We start from the raw sequence: 12,449 nt of genomic DNA, 5'->3' as shown, positions 1-12,449 counted from the left end.
CGCCGTTCCACGCCGTTCTTGTCACATCGGTGCTTCTGGCTTTGCGCATCGTTTTAATCCGGGAGTAAATTCTGCCTTTCTTTACCGAATGTTTTGAAGTGCCTCTCTATGAGGAACGGCAGACAGAGCGCCCCTCTTTGGGGAAGCCGCCCAGCCGCAGAGGGGGGTCTGCTCGCACTGCCTGGGCTCTCTTCTGCCCACTCGCGGTCTAAAGACCTCGTGTCGGGCTTGCTGACGCGGCACGCGCCCGGCGGTCGAGCACGAGCCTGGTGTGCTGTTGCCAGACTTCCCCAGGGGACAGGGTAACGCCTTTCAGGAGCAGAAAGCAGGGTGCCATTTTTTTAACCTTTTTTTTTATTTTTGCCTTCATCGATCATGGTTAAACGTTTCCTCGGAACAATGCCGTCCCAGTTTTGTTATGTTAGGGATGGAGATTTGTTTCCCGCGCCTTCCCTCAAAAGCAAGCGAGGAAAACCTGGATTTTCAATTTCAGACCTCAAGGTTAGGGGGAAGTGAGTTTCGAATCCTTGCAGCCAGCAGTGTGAAAGGACATTTTCCCCATTTTGTAAAAAGGTGGATGTTGATCGGTTACATTGCCTTTTTGTGGAACAGTCCCAATATCAGAAGGGATTTTCCCTTCCATTGGGTGTTTACTTAAAAAAAATCCTTCCGCAAGCTTCAATCAACCTCCCAGGCAGATGGAGTGTCCAGTTTTTAGAACATCGAAAGCACTGCAAAGCCCAAACATCTCGACATCTCGGACTGCTAAATGGGATCGTTCATTCCGAATTTAAACTGCACGTGGGGGCACGGGCCTCGGAGGGAAATTCCTAAAAAAACAAAGTGCTCGCTCCTTTCCTTGACCCCTGACCTGTCCCGTGCTCCATTGGAATTGGGGTCTTCAGCCATGTTGGGGGGGGGGGGGGGAGCTTTTCTATTTTTAGCCCTGTCCCTCTGGAATGCGCAGAGCTGGACACCGGCAGGGCTGAGGGGTTTTGAGCCTCTAGCCTCAGGGCTTAAGGTCAGACTGGGCTTTGAGCAGAGCTGCCATATTGGTTAATTCTGCTAGAAGCCCAGTAAATGTGAACAAAGCTACTTCTGTTTGTGTTGTACTGGAACAGTCCAAGTCAAGTCGTAGGTGCTGTGCAGCAGAGCAGGGTTTAAACCCAGAACCTTCCAGTTACAGCACAGGGCCCCCTCCCCTGTCCCACACCGCTGGCCTGCTTTCAGGAGGGAAAAACGTTTCTCTTGATTCGAACCCACAGCCTTCCAGTTACAGCGCAGGGCCCCCTCCCCTGTCCCACACCACTGCCCTGTTTTCAGGAGGGAAAAACATTTCTCTTGATTCGAACCCAGAACCTTCCAGTTACAGTGCAGGGCCCCCTCCCCTGTCCCACACCACTGCCCTGTTTTCAGGAGGGAAGCTTTTCTCTAAAGATTCAAACTCCCCAGCGGGGCGGAGCTTCGTTCTTCAGCACCGGGGCCCTGAGCCGGTGAGCATACAGGGAGAGAGGGAGAGGGGTCAATCCAGCTCACTCCTCCGTCTCGGTCTCCTTCCCCTGGAGCACCCTGGCCTGTGCTCCGGCGAAATCCCGGCACTGGACTCGGAAGGAGCCAGCCGCACAGTCTCGTCAGCAGGTAAAAATGCGTCAGCCAGGGCGGTTGTGCGTTTGAGCGTCCGTCAAGTTCCGAGAAGCAGACTTGCGTTAAAAAAAAAAAAAAACAGGCGAAAGGAATTTTACGCGCCGTGATCTGCGGGGCGTGAAAACGAAACCGCGTTGCCCGGCGTGGTGATTGATGGGCCCAGCCCAGTGTCTGGCTCTCGGGTATGCGTGACGAGTGGCTGGAAACACGCAGGGATGCAGTCCTGCCGCAAAGGAAGAGGAGTTGGCTGGGGCTGGAGATGCAGATGCCTCTTCACGTCTGGAATCCTTCCAGACCGGTTCCGCTTCAAATTCAGAAGGGCCAGAAATGCAACCAGGACTTCCAGCCCATCGTGTGGTTCTGGATCTGTGTTCTAATAGCCAGTACTGGTTGTACTGGGGAACAGACCCCGAAACCTCCCAGATATGGAGTAGCCAGTCAAACCAACCTCCTCATCTGCATCTCTTTGTGAGATGGGAGAAAACCAATAGCCTGGCAGAGATCCATACCAGCACAGGGGGAACATGCAAACTCCACACAGACAGGCTCTTATGACCTGGAATTGAACCCAGAAGCCCAGAACAAGGCAGTGCCAGCTGGGCTCTTATGGTACATGTAGTTACGAGATCGCTGTCAGGAAGCTTTAATGCAAAGCAGGTGAACATGCAGACTGTGCCAGATTGCAGCCAAGTTCTTTGTGCAGGACTGGTTTAGTTTCTGCGTGCTGTTGGTCATTGTTTTCTTAGACCTGCAGCTGAAGCTATTGAGCACTTAACCCACCCCCCCACATACACGCACAAATGAAAGAACAAGGGAATTGTTTCAGAGCAGGTTTCACGGCACGCTGAAAGTGTTCATGGCACTGTGCAAAAGGTCTTCCCCTTTCGCACTTCCTCTCAGCCTGACTGTTAGCAGCCTTTGTTCCAAAGCTGGTTTTTAACCATTAAGCGATAAAGAAGAAATGGCAAAAAAAAAAACATCTTTAGGTTAAAAGATCGGTTATAGGGCTGTGTGACAAGAAGAATTACAAGGAAAAGCAAGCTTATTATTGCTATCAGAGGGAAGTTAAGAGCTGGGCACCAAAGGCGGGGATAGTGTTTCACCACTGAGTGACATCTTCACAGTTTCTCTTATCGGTCATGTGTGCGATGTGCATCTGTGTGCTGAGGTGTGAAAGTTTAGGGTCTGGGAGACTGCAGTGCGTGTCTTAATCTGGACTGCCCTGGCTGCTTTACTGGCATGTTTCAATCGGATTGTCACCCTGCCTGAAAGCACTGGCTCCCACCGAGGGTGTTTGCCACAGGGGGCCTATATTTGGGTTGTTACCATGGTGCCAGCTGTTTGCTGGCGAACTGGACTCAAGCAGCCCTGCTCTTATCTCATCTGTCCCCAAGGTCCAGTTAGAAGAGCAGTTGATACTCTCTTGCTGCTGGACTGTTTCAGTTGCCAGTCACTTTTGATTGTTAATTATTTTGTACATTCAGTTCATTTTATATAGCGCCTTTCCCAACAAGGTTGCCCCAAGGCGCGTAACGAAGCAAGTAACCATACGTGTTGTGGATACAGAACAGAAAAGACCAGAAGACAACGAAAGAGAGGAACCAAAAACTCCTTAGTAAGGAGAAAAGAAACCTGTAGGGGTCCAAGGTCAACTGGCTGCCCAATCCCTTTGGGCATGCTAACATTATACAAGTAAAGGAATAGATGAATAAGGTTATTAATCCATGTCTTCTGTATGTCAGTACTCCATGGAGATCTCTGTAAACCAGCATGTGTTCCCTGCTGTGAGATAGACGGTTGCTTTATAGCACAGTCATTGGGGAAGCTAAAGAGCAAACTTAAACTGGTTTGGAAACTGATAGGAAGAGGTTGGAGATCAATCAGATCTTCTTGCTCTTCGCTAGGAACAGCGTTTAGTGGTCCCACTTTGCTTGCTCAGTTTCCAGTATTCCATGACGCGAGGATCTCATCCTGCAGTGTCCAGATTTGATTGAATCTGCTTCAACTGCACGGCTGAGCCGCCTGCTCCAGACCCCCACCACCCTTAGTGTAAAGAAGTGCTTCCCTTTAGCAGTCACTGCTGTTACTGTTTTCCACGTGGGCTTGTCCTTGTTTAACCGTTGATCCTGAGGCAGTCAGGTGGGTTAACTCTGTCAGTACTTTGCAGGATGCCACATACTTCATTCGAGTCTCTGTTGTAGTCACTGCCCGAGACTGAAGAGATTTCATGATTGTCATCTGTGCCTCTTTCAGATGAGGGCAGACGAGGGGTGAAATAATCCCAGCCTTGCCCAGCCAAGTGAAGCGTGATCAGAGAAAGGATCAGGGCCTGAGCTCAGGTAGCGATGTCTGTGGAGTGCTGGTGTATAGTTTTTCTGTTGTTTTTGCAGCCCCTGGGGTGATATTCGTAAGGAAGGGGTTGGGGTCAATAATGAAGTCAATGAGCCATTTTTTTTTTTTGCTTCCTGTGATGCGAAAGGTTCCGGCATGACCTAACAAGTCAGGAATGCCCCCCCCCCCCCCCACGCAAGCTAGCTTACTAGAAAGGAGGTTGAGTGAGGCCGTTTCTGATAAAAAGAAAAGAAATCGGAGAGAGACAAGCCTGTGCACGTGGCTCCTGGCCAGACAAGACAGGGAGGGAGGGAGAGAGAGGCGGAATTAGACCGCGGGTCCCGTTTTCATTCCGCAGGCCCGGAGCCAGGGCTGTGTTTCCCGAAGCAGGCTGATGTGTGGGGGGGCCCGTTTGAACAGCGCGCGCTCTCTGCCGCGGCTCCGCTCGGCCTACAGTCTCCTCGCCCTCGTGCACGCTGCCCTCGCTGCCTTCCTGCGGCGCGGCAATCGGGGAACCCCCACCCCCCTTCCCGGCTGAGAATCCTGGGGCGTAGCGGCCTCTATCTCTGAACTTCCTGACAGCAACAGCAAGCGTGTGTGTGTGCTTACGCTGGTGTTAACACTGAAAGGCCTGGTCGGAACTCTTGCGTCCTTTCACAAGCTGTTAAGAGAGGCTACGAACGAGAGGTGGTTCGGCGCACCTAGCCTGTCGGGGAGTTAGTACATGATTGATTCCAGGATGTCATCCATTCGTTCTTGAACGACGCCAGATTATCAGTTGGGAATTAACACGGCTGGCTAGCCGGTTCCATACTCCTGCAACTCTTTGTGTAAGGAAGCGCCTCCTGTTCTCCATCGTAAAACCCCACGTCGTCTCCACTTGTGGCCTGTGGTTTGTGTTTCACTGTAGATTCTGAAATGGCCCCTGGGTTGACGGTCAGAGCCTGTGAGGATTTTGAATACTTGTTTCAGATTCCCTTGTAGTTTCCTATGTGTGCCTGGGTGCACCTTGAGCGCGGAGCAGCTCATATCCCAGAGGTCTGGGCGTCTGCGGTTCCTGGCACCACTACCAGCCCCTCCTCCTCCTCCTGGCACTGCGACAGCCCTGAGGGCCTGGCCATTTCCTCTTCGTGTTTGCCCGCTGTTTAGCTTGGCCGGCGGCGGGTGGCCTGCGGTGTTTCAGCACGGCCTGTAAAACCAGCGCAGGGCGAAACGACAGGGGCATGAAACGTTTTCCTGCCCGCTCTCATCTCGGCACACCGGGGTGAGGAAGGGGGCGCCCCCAGCACCGTGCTACCGAGCTGAGCCCATTCAACTGATCAGCTCTGACATACTGGCAGGAGAGAAGGAGTCATTCCCCAGTGCCTGATTTTTTGCCCCGCTGCCCTCTTTATCCCAACCATCCAGCTCTGTAATAAGCAGAATTCAGTCTGTTTTATGTCTGCCTATAGATCATTAGAGATGGTGTCTGCCAGTTAGCTTTTAATTTCAATTGAAATATTGAGCTAAAGACCTCGGAATGCCCTCTGCGCCACAGAAGGTCTTTCTTGGGTGTAAAAAAATGCTTTCAAAGTCCAAGTCCACCCTGGCTGGTTTTCTGGGTGTGGGTGACAATTCGCTTCTGGTCTCCAGCACTAACGTGCCTCTTGCTGGATTTGTGCTCTTTCTGATATTGTACGGAGGATAAACGGCACACACTCAACCCCCCACCAGTGTTGCAGTGCTGCTCTTTCTCGGTGCTGCACGGGGAGTTACCAGTAGGAAACTTCAAGCATTTCCACCCAAGGCATTGTGGGAGTTTTACAAGTTAGCAGTGGCATTGAGGTGCCAGCACACGCTGCTCAGGGAAAAGGAGAAAATGAAATGACTATCTGAGACCTAGAATTCCCCTTCTCCCCCGTGCTGCTTGCGCATCTGGAAGTGAAACACAAGCACACTGAGGTCCACATCAGCGATGAGCGACTCTGGCACAACCTGGGAACCCCGTAGCAGGAAAGTTTTTTAAAAACTCCTCGTTACGTACACGGGGTTAAGTAACGCTTCCATTTGTGCCAGCAACCTGTAACGGAGCCAGGTTGAAGCTTTTCTTGGCCCCATCGCTTTCGGGTTACCGAGTGCCGATGAGTAGACTAAACGTCAGATCTTCTAAACCACTTTCTGTTTAGTTCTGTAGACTTCAGTCCAGCACATCTTCCACGAGTGACCTTCTGCAGTCAGTCCAGAGGAGAGCAAGCTGGTGCTTTCCTGGGCTGAAAGGAATGTCTTATTCTTGAACAGGGAAAGCTTCTAGGCTACTAGGGGAGTTTATCCAAGTATTAAAAAATCCTCAAAGGTAGGGACAACTATCAACCCAGAATCAACAGGCTAAGAACAGGAGGAGCCTCTTGACACAAAGGGTGGTGGGAGCATGGAACAAGTTAAGCAGCCATGTTGTTGAAGGTGATACCCTGGCTGTTTTCAAGAAATAGCTGTGTGAGATTCTTGGCTCACTTAACTGCTATCTACCAGATAGGATGGATGGGCTGAGAGGCTCCTCTCCTTTATAACCTTTCTTCCTGGTTGCTGTCGTTGTCCGCTGACAGGAGCAACGGGACACCGTGTGTTCGGAGGTCAACCTAGGGCAGAAGGCAGAACAACTTGGGTCTGGTCTCCGAAACGTTTTCCAGACCATATTATCCTACCCCCTTAGGAAAATATTTTCCTCATTTGTCTAAAAATGCAATTTGGTCGGAAAGGGAGAGAGAGGGGAGTAAAACGCTGCAGAACTGTTTATCCCAGAAGACAGTTCAAAGGTCGCAAGTCCTTCAGGGGTAGGGAAATGTGTGGAATGCGCAGCGTATCTCCAGATGTCGCCGCCCCGGAGAACTTCCTGTGAGAAAGAGAGCCCGGCCTCTCTGTGTGTTGTCTGTGTGTTGTCCGGCTCTGTTCAGGGTGTGCGGTTCAGCCCTTGGCTGTAGGTGAGGCACGCTTCATCTCCATTACAGGCAGTGTGTCCCACGGCTCGGCGCCACAAAATTCCTCTGTGGAATCATGTTCCCCTCCTCACACCTCGTGAGGATTGACTCCGCCTGCTTGTTGAGGAAAGAGTCCTGTTTCCTGATATTTTCTGATCAGGAATCTACTGTACAATAATGATCCTACAGTTGTAAGCAATCTGCCTCTTCGTCTTCTGTATGAGCCAGGGATTATTCAACGTGTCACCGGGAGGTTAATTGACATTAACCTGCTTGGTTAACCTGGGCCTGGTTTAATTTCATCCACCTTGCTCGTCTCAAACGTCCACGTCCAGCTGCCTGAAGCTGGGTTTCGAGGAGAGGTCTTGTTTAGTCCTTGTCTGGGCTCTGGAGTGGTTCCAGTTAAATGGAATGCAGCATGTGTGTTTTTTTGGCATATTCTTTACAACAGGCGTTCGTGCCTTCTCTGGAAACCCTCGCACAGTGGGCAGTGTGGTGTAGGAAGTGACAAGGGCCGGAGCTTCTCCTGTCAGATTAAAGGGCTTCGTTGAGCTGGCAGGTGGAATTTTCTGGACGTTCTGTTGCGTCTGTGGTGGGTTTTCCGGTGGTAGACGCTCAGGCCGCAGTGGGGAAATACTGCAAGCTAGTGGTTTCTGTGGGGGGGGTGTGCGTGTGTCTGGCAGGGGGGTGTCCTGCGGTTTGTGAGTGAGGAGGGAGAAGAGGTTTGTTCGGAGTAACTGGATCGTTTCTGGTGACTAACTCAAGAAACAGTAATGAAGGTCAGACCAGGGTAAAATCAGCACAGGAAATGCATAGGAAGTTTTTTTTTGCTCCCCTCCCAGGAGAAGGTGGTGCTGGCCTGCACTTAACCTGGGTCTGTGAGAAGAAAACGGACTGTTCCATTCATCAGGTGGTGGGGGGGGTTGCTCACTGTGTTGCAGCAGACGGTCCCGTTTTGTTTTTTGGAAGAAAGTCCCAAACTGCCTGAGAACGTGCTTGATTTAACACTGAGAGAAAACAAGTGCCGAGAAGTACGCATACAAAGTAACCACTTCTTTGGGCTTTTCGAAACGCCAGTGAATCCGACTCCCAGTAACAGGCCAGTTAACAATACAGAAATAATGACCTGAAAGGGAGCATGTGTGGTTCCTCACTGGCTAGCTCTGCAGGTGTAAAGATCTATGGGGGCGGGGGGGGGAATCACGAGGCATCATTCTTTTCATTGGATGGGATTTGGTCCCCTTGTGGGAGGAACATCCAACACTCGATGTTGCAACGAGATTTCAGGAAAGACAGGTGGATCTGTCCAGCAGAAAATCCCCCCAAACCTCTGGCTCTCAGGATGACTCCTGTTTCAGTCCCTTGTTATACACAGGGCAACCTCCTGCCTTTCACGGCGCAGTGAATTCTAGTGGGGAAGCAGAGGAGGCTCCCGCTTCGCAGCAGTTTGATCCATTTCAGGTTTTACTGGCTTCAGGGTTCTGCGTAAACACCAGGTGCTGGTTATCTAGTGGTTACCTTATCTTGAGGAAATTTGCCTGAGCAGAGCTGTGTTGTAATTGTAATATTTCGCATTTTTGCTTTTGTGCATCACCAGACCAGATTGTACCAGCCCCCACGGTGTTGAAAACATGAGATGGATCAGACTGCTCTGCAGTGGGAGCCTTATTTGTACATTCTCATTATCCTACTTGCATGGACCCCTTGCGACCCAGTAGCACTCCTGTGTTCCTCTCGTCCTGGAGAGGAGAGCACACTGGTGATTGAGCGAGGGGGGCCAGTTGGAAATGTCGGTTCGGACTCGGGTGATCTCCAGAGGTCTGTCCCAGTTAGCGATGCCCCTTTCTAACAAACAGAAATGAAATTTAGTCCAGATGTTGAAACGTACAAGACTGAAGAGTGTGGTTGAATTATTTGATGCAGCTCCTGCACCTCCTTTTTTTTTTGTTGTTGTTAAAGGTCTGAGTGAACTTTTATGGTGGAAAATGTGAAACTTGTGACACACAGCCCTGCGTACCTCCCAGAGGGCATTCTGCCTCAGTTAGTCAACTGTGAAGAAGCCAAAGAGGGCGAGAGAGGAACAAAAGACTCACACAAGACCAGGCTTGTGGTTGTGCTGGGCTCATAACTGTCTGGGTATTTCTCCTTGGCGTTAATCACCCAGGCTGAGAGGGGTGCCAGAGAGCTCGGGGGTATGGGGATTGGGCAGCCAGCGCGGCTGTCCGAGAGGGATCAGTCCTCCAGCCTTGCGTGCCTCTGCCGCAAACTGGTTTTAAAAATGGCTCTACCTCCCAGTTCGGCTGCGCGGGGCCTCGCGCAGATAAAAGGAGATGCGATGGGAACCGTTGCTGTGACAGAGCGTTTCGGCTTTCCCTGGCTCCTGGGTTGGAGGGGAGGGGTGATCGAGCAGGGCAGAGGGAGGGGAGCTGCTCGGGCCGGTGTGCTGGGCTCTGGGCAGGTGCCGGGCGAATGCTGGAGTGAGCTGTAGGTCCCGTCTCTGTGCTGTTCAGCGAACTCGCCGGCCAGGGGTGCTGTTGCTGTGGGAGTTTGCGGATGTTGGATGTTTTTGTGTTCGAAAGCATGGCTGTCGATCAGATATTTTGTTCCCTATTATCGGATTTGTAGCTCCCTCAAGTCGCTTAATTGTTGTCAAGGTGGCAGCGAGACAGAATTGGAGATAGTTCTTTACACAAAAGGTTGTGGGAGTAGGGAAGTATACAAGCCAGACCCCACCAGTTATGCTGCTGAAACTGATAAACTGGTGTCTTTCGAGAAATGTCAGGATGAGATCCTGGGATCAATTAACTACTCACTATCAGACGAGTCAGAGGGCCTCTCTTAACACAAGATAGCCAAGGAGTACCGTTCAAGACCGAAAACATTGATGTTGATGGCGGCGTATTTTCTTATTTTTGTCAACATGAGTCCCAAAAATCTCCGTTCTTGAAATATGTCAAACTTTTCCACAAGGTCTACTGCAATCCAAATGGAGCACAGAAATGAGCAGTTAGTTACTGGAGATTGATGACACTTAAATCTCTCTGTAGTCTCTCTGCCTTTATTTAACACACTTTTTGAAAAAGATTCCCTAAATCCAGGCGTGAGGATCTCTGCAAGACAAATCGAGAAATAGTGTTGTGTTATTGGCTTTTAAAGAGCTTAATTATGTGTAACATTTTTTGTAAAAAAAAAAGTTAACCTGGTCCCATCCTGCTTGTCAAATCCTTCTTTCTCCCTCTTACCCCCTCAGCAATTCCAGCTTCTTCCTAATCTGGGCTCTTGTGTGCTGACCCCCCCCACCTCTGTCATTATTTTGGGATGTAACCTTTTCAAGGTCAAGAGGTTTTCAGCAGCTTGTGCTGAGAGGTTATGTTCTGTAGTCTTTGCACTGCTCCCATGAGGAGAAAGAATGACAGGCATTCTATCGCAGATAGACAAGGACGTCAGTCCCTGCTCTCGGTATCGGAGATCCTGTTTCTGGATGCATTACACCTGACCCTGGTTCCAATCCACTGCACTCCTTTTTTTGGATGGAATCTGGCCTTTTCTTGATGCTAGTGGTAGACTAACCCAACCTTTGCATAATACGAAGCATTAAAAGGAGGTGACCAACACACCGGTATCTAGTACCTTGTATCTGCCCAGCTGTAGACTGACGCTTGTGCCAGAGGTGTGGAAATACTGTGGGGAGAGTGAAACGGTTGTGTTCTGGGAAGGAAGGACTGGGTGTGGGGTGAGGTGTTTGCTTTTTGCACACAATGGCAAACGATTTCAAATGCACCACAGAGGTAGAGCTTTTAAGCTGACTGTTTTTTCTGCTCTCTCCCCCCCCCCATTAGGACCAGTACGAGACCATCGAGAAGCACACCCAGTGGGGGCTGGACCAGGTGGAGAAGTATGTGAAGTTCGTCAAGGAGAGGACGGAGATCGAGCAGAGCTACGCCAAGCAGCTCAGGTGGGGCCCACTTGCCCGGGAGTCAGGCACTGAAGATACCCCATCTAGTGCTTTAATTACTACATCAGCTATCACCGTTATTGAAATAACTTAATTTAATAATAATAATATCACTTTATTAACCCTTTACAATTTCTTGCATTAGGAATCATCTTTTCGCATACCCCAGCTTGCTCTCCATGAGACACAGACAGGGAGAGAAGCCTGGGGTCAGAGCGCAGGGTCTGCCGTTGTACGGTGCCCCTGGAGCAGTTGGGGTTAAGGGCCTTGCTCAGGGGCCCAACGGAGTAGGATTCCTCTGCCGGCTGTGAGATTTGAACCGGCAACCTTCCAGCCACAGGCTCAGATCCTTAGCCACAGAGCCACTGCTCTGCCCCAACTTCATTGTCTCTTAGATAAGCAATGTCCTTGGTGCTGAAAGCTGTTTAAATAGACTGTGGGCTACTGACATGACACCAGTGCTGCTGTGTTTGTGCCCATTCCAGCACTAAATCAGTTGTTAATTCATGGACGTGTGAGTTTATACTATGAGTGGAGGAAAGACATAATTCCATTGCTGCCAAATGAGAACCTGGACTGCTCTGTAATCCCTTACTGAAACAGTTAGGAACAAAGTGTCACCTACAGTAATGGCCCGGTGACTCCAGCGTTAGCGTGACACTGACCAGAGAGGCCACAAGGTAACGGGTACCTTACTGGGAGGCGCAACAGCGCCATCCCACCTGGGATTGAACCCACGTCCCTCCAGGCCAGAGCCCTGAGCACCCTGCTGCCAGCTCTGCCCGTGTTGACCTGTGTGGCTGTCTCTGAACAATGAACAAAGTGACCTTTTCAGCTCGGTGGAGGCACTGCTGTGTGCCTTGTCTCATCAGCACGGCGGGGGCAGCATTTTCCTTCAGACCGGTCTTTGCGAGGTGATTTTGAGCTTCTCCACACCGAAACCCCCGGAGTAGGGAAGTGGGAGCAGACGGCATGTGACGGAGAGCAGGAAGTAGCAGGAGAGAGAGGAGGAGACGCAGAGCCCCTGGGGAGAGAAGAGCAGCCTGTGTGTTCAAGAGCACTGCTCCTGCTGTCGTGGAGAAGAGTAAGACCCCTCAGCCAGAGCTCAGGGGGGCACTTTCATCCCTCTGTCCTGTGCCGTTGGGTTTCAAGTGAACTGGCTCTTTAATTGCTTAATTGATGGTTAATTGTTTAATTGACGTTTAGATGCCTTGGGCAAGAGAGCACATTCCTCCTGCTTCAAAGCCTGTCAGTTCCCAGTCCTGCTTGGTCTTGGGCGCGAGGTCATCCCTGTAAGACGACCCCCTGAGATCTGTCTCTCTCCAGTCTGCTTCGTTGGTGCTTTTGCGCATGGAAGTGAAGGAGTGAAAGACTGTTGTTTTAAACCGTGGCCAAGCCAGACCAGGCCTCAATTAAACATCCCCATATCAGCTGCTTTCGACACCCGAACAGACTGGGCTCGGACTGGACCCCCCCCTCCTCCTGGCTCAGGAAGGGATCTCAGGCCGGTCCCAAGGGGATCTGGCCGGGCTGCCCAGCCACCCCACCGCAGGCCTGTCCCGGCT

At 51.0% G+C, this 12,449-nt stretch overlaps 1 protein-coding gene across 3 annotated transcripts in view; it reads left to right on the top strand.

Moving 5' to 3' along the window:
- The window catches only part of LOC148650044 (cdc42-interacting protein 4 homolog), a 46,935-nt gene that overhangs the window by 19,069 nt on the left and 15,417 nt on the right, over positions 1–12,449 (top strand). For all 3 annotated transcript variants that reach the window (XM_088603416.1, XM_088603417.1, XM_088603418.1), the window contains exon 2: positions 10,769–10,884. In XM_088603416.1, the coding sequence (XP_088459542.1) occupies positions 10,769–10,884 (116 nt within the window). The remainder of the gene's footprint in view (positions 1–10,768; positions 10,885–12,449) is intronic.

This window comes from Lepisosteus platostomus, chromosome 13 (assembly GCF_059453375.1).
Source record: "Lepisosteus platostomus isolate fLepPlt1 chromosome 13, fLepPlt1.hap1, whole genome shotgun sequence".
NCBI classification, from domain to species: Eukaryota; Metazoa; Chordata; class Actinopteri; order Semionotiformes; family Lepisosteidae; genus Lepisosteus; species Lepisosteus platostomus.
This window is presented reverse-complemented; position numbering and strand designations above follow the sequence as displayed.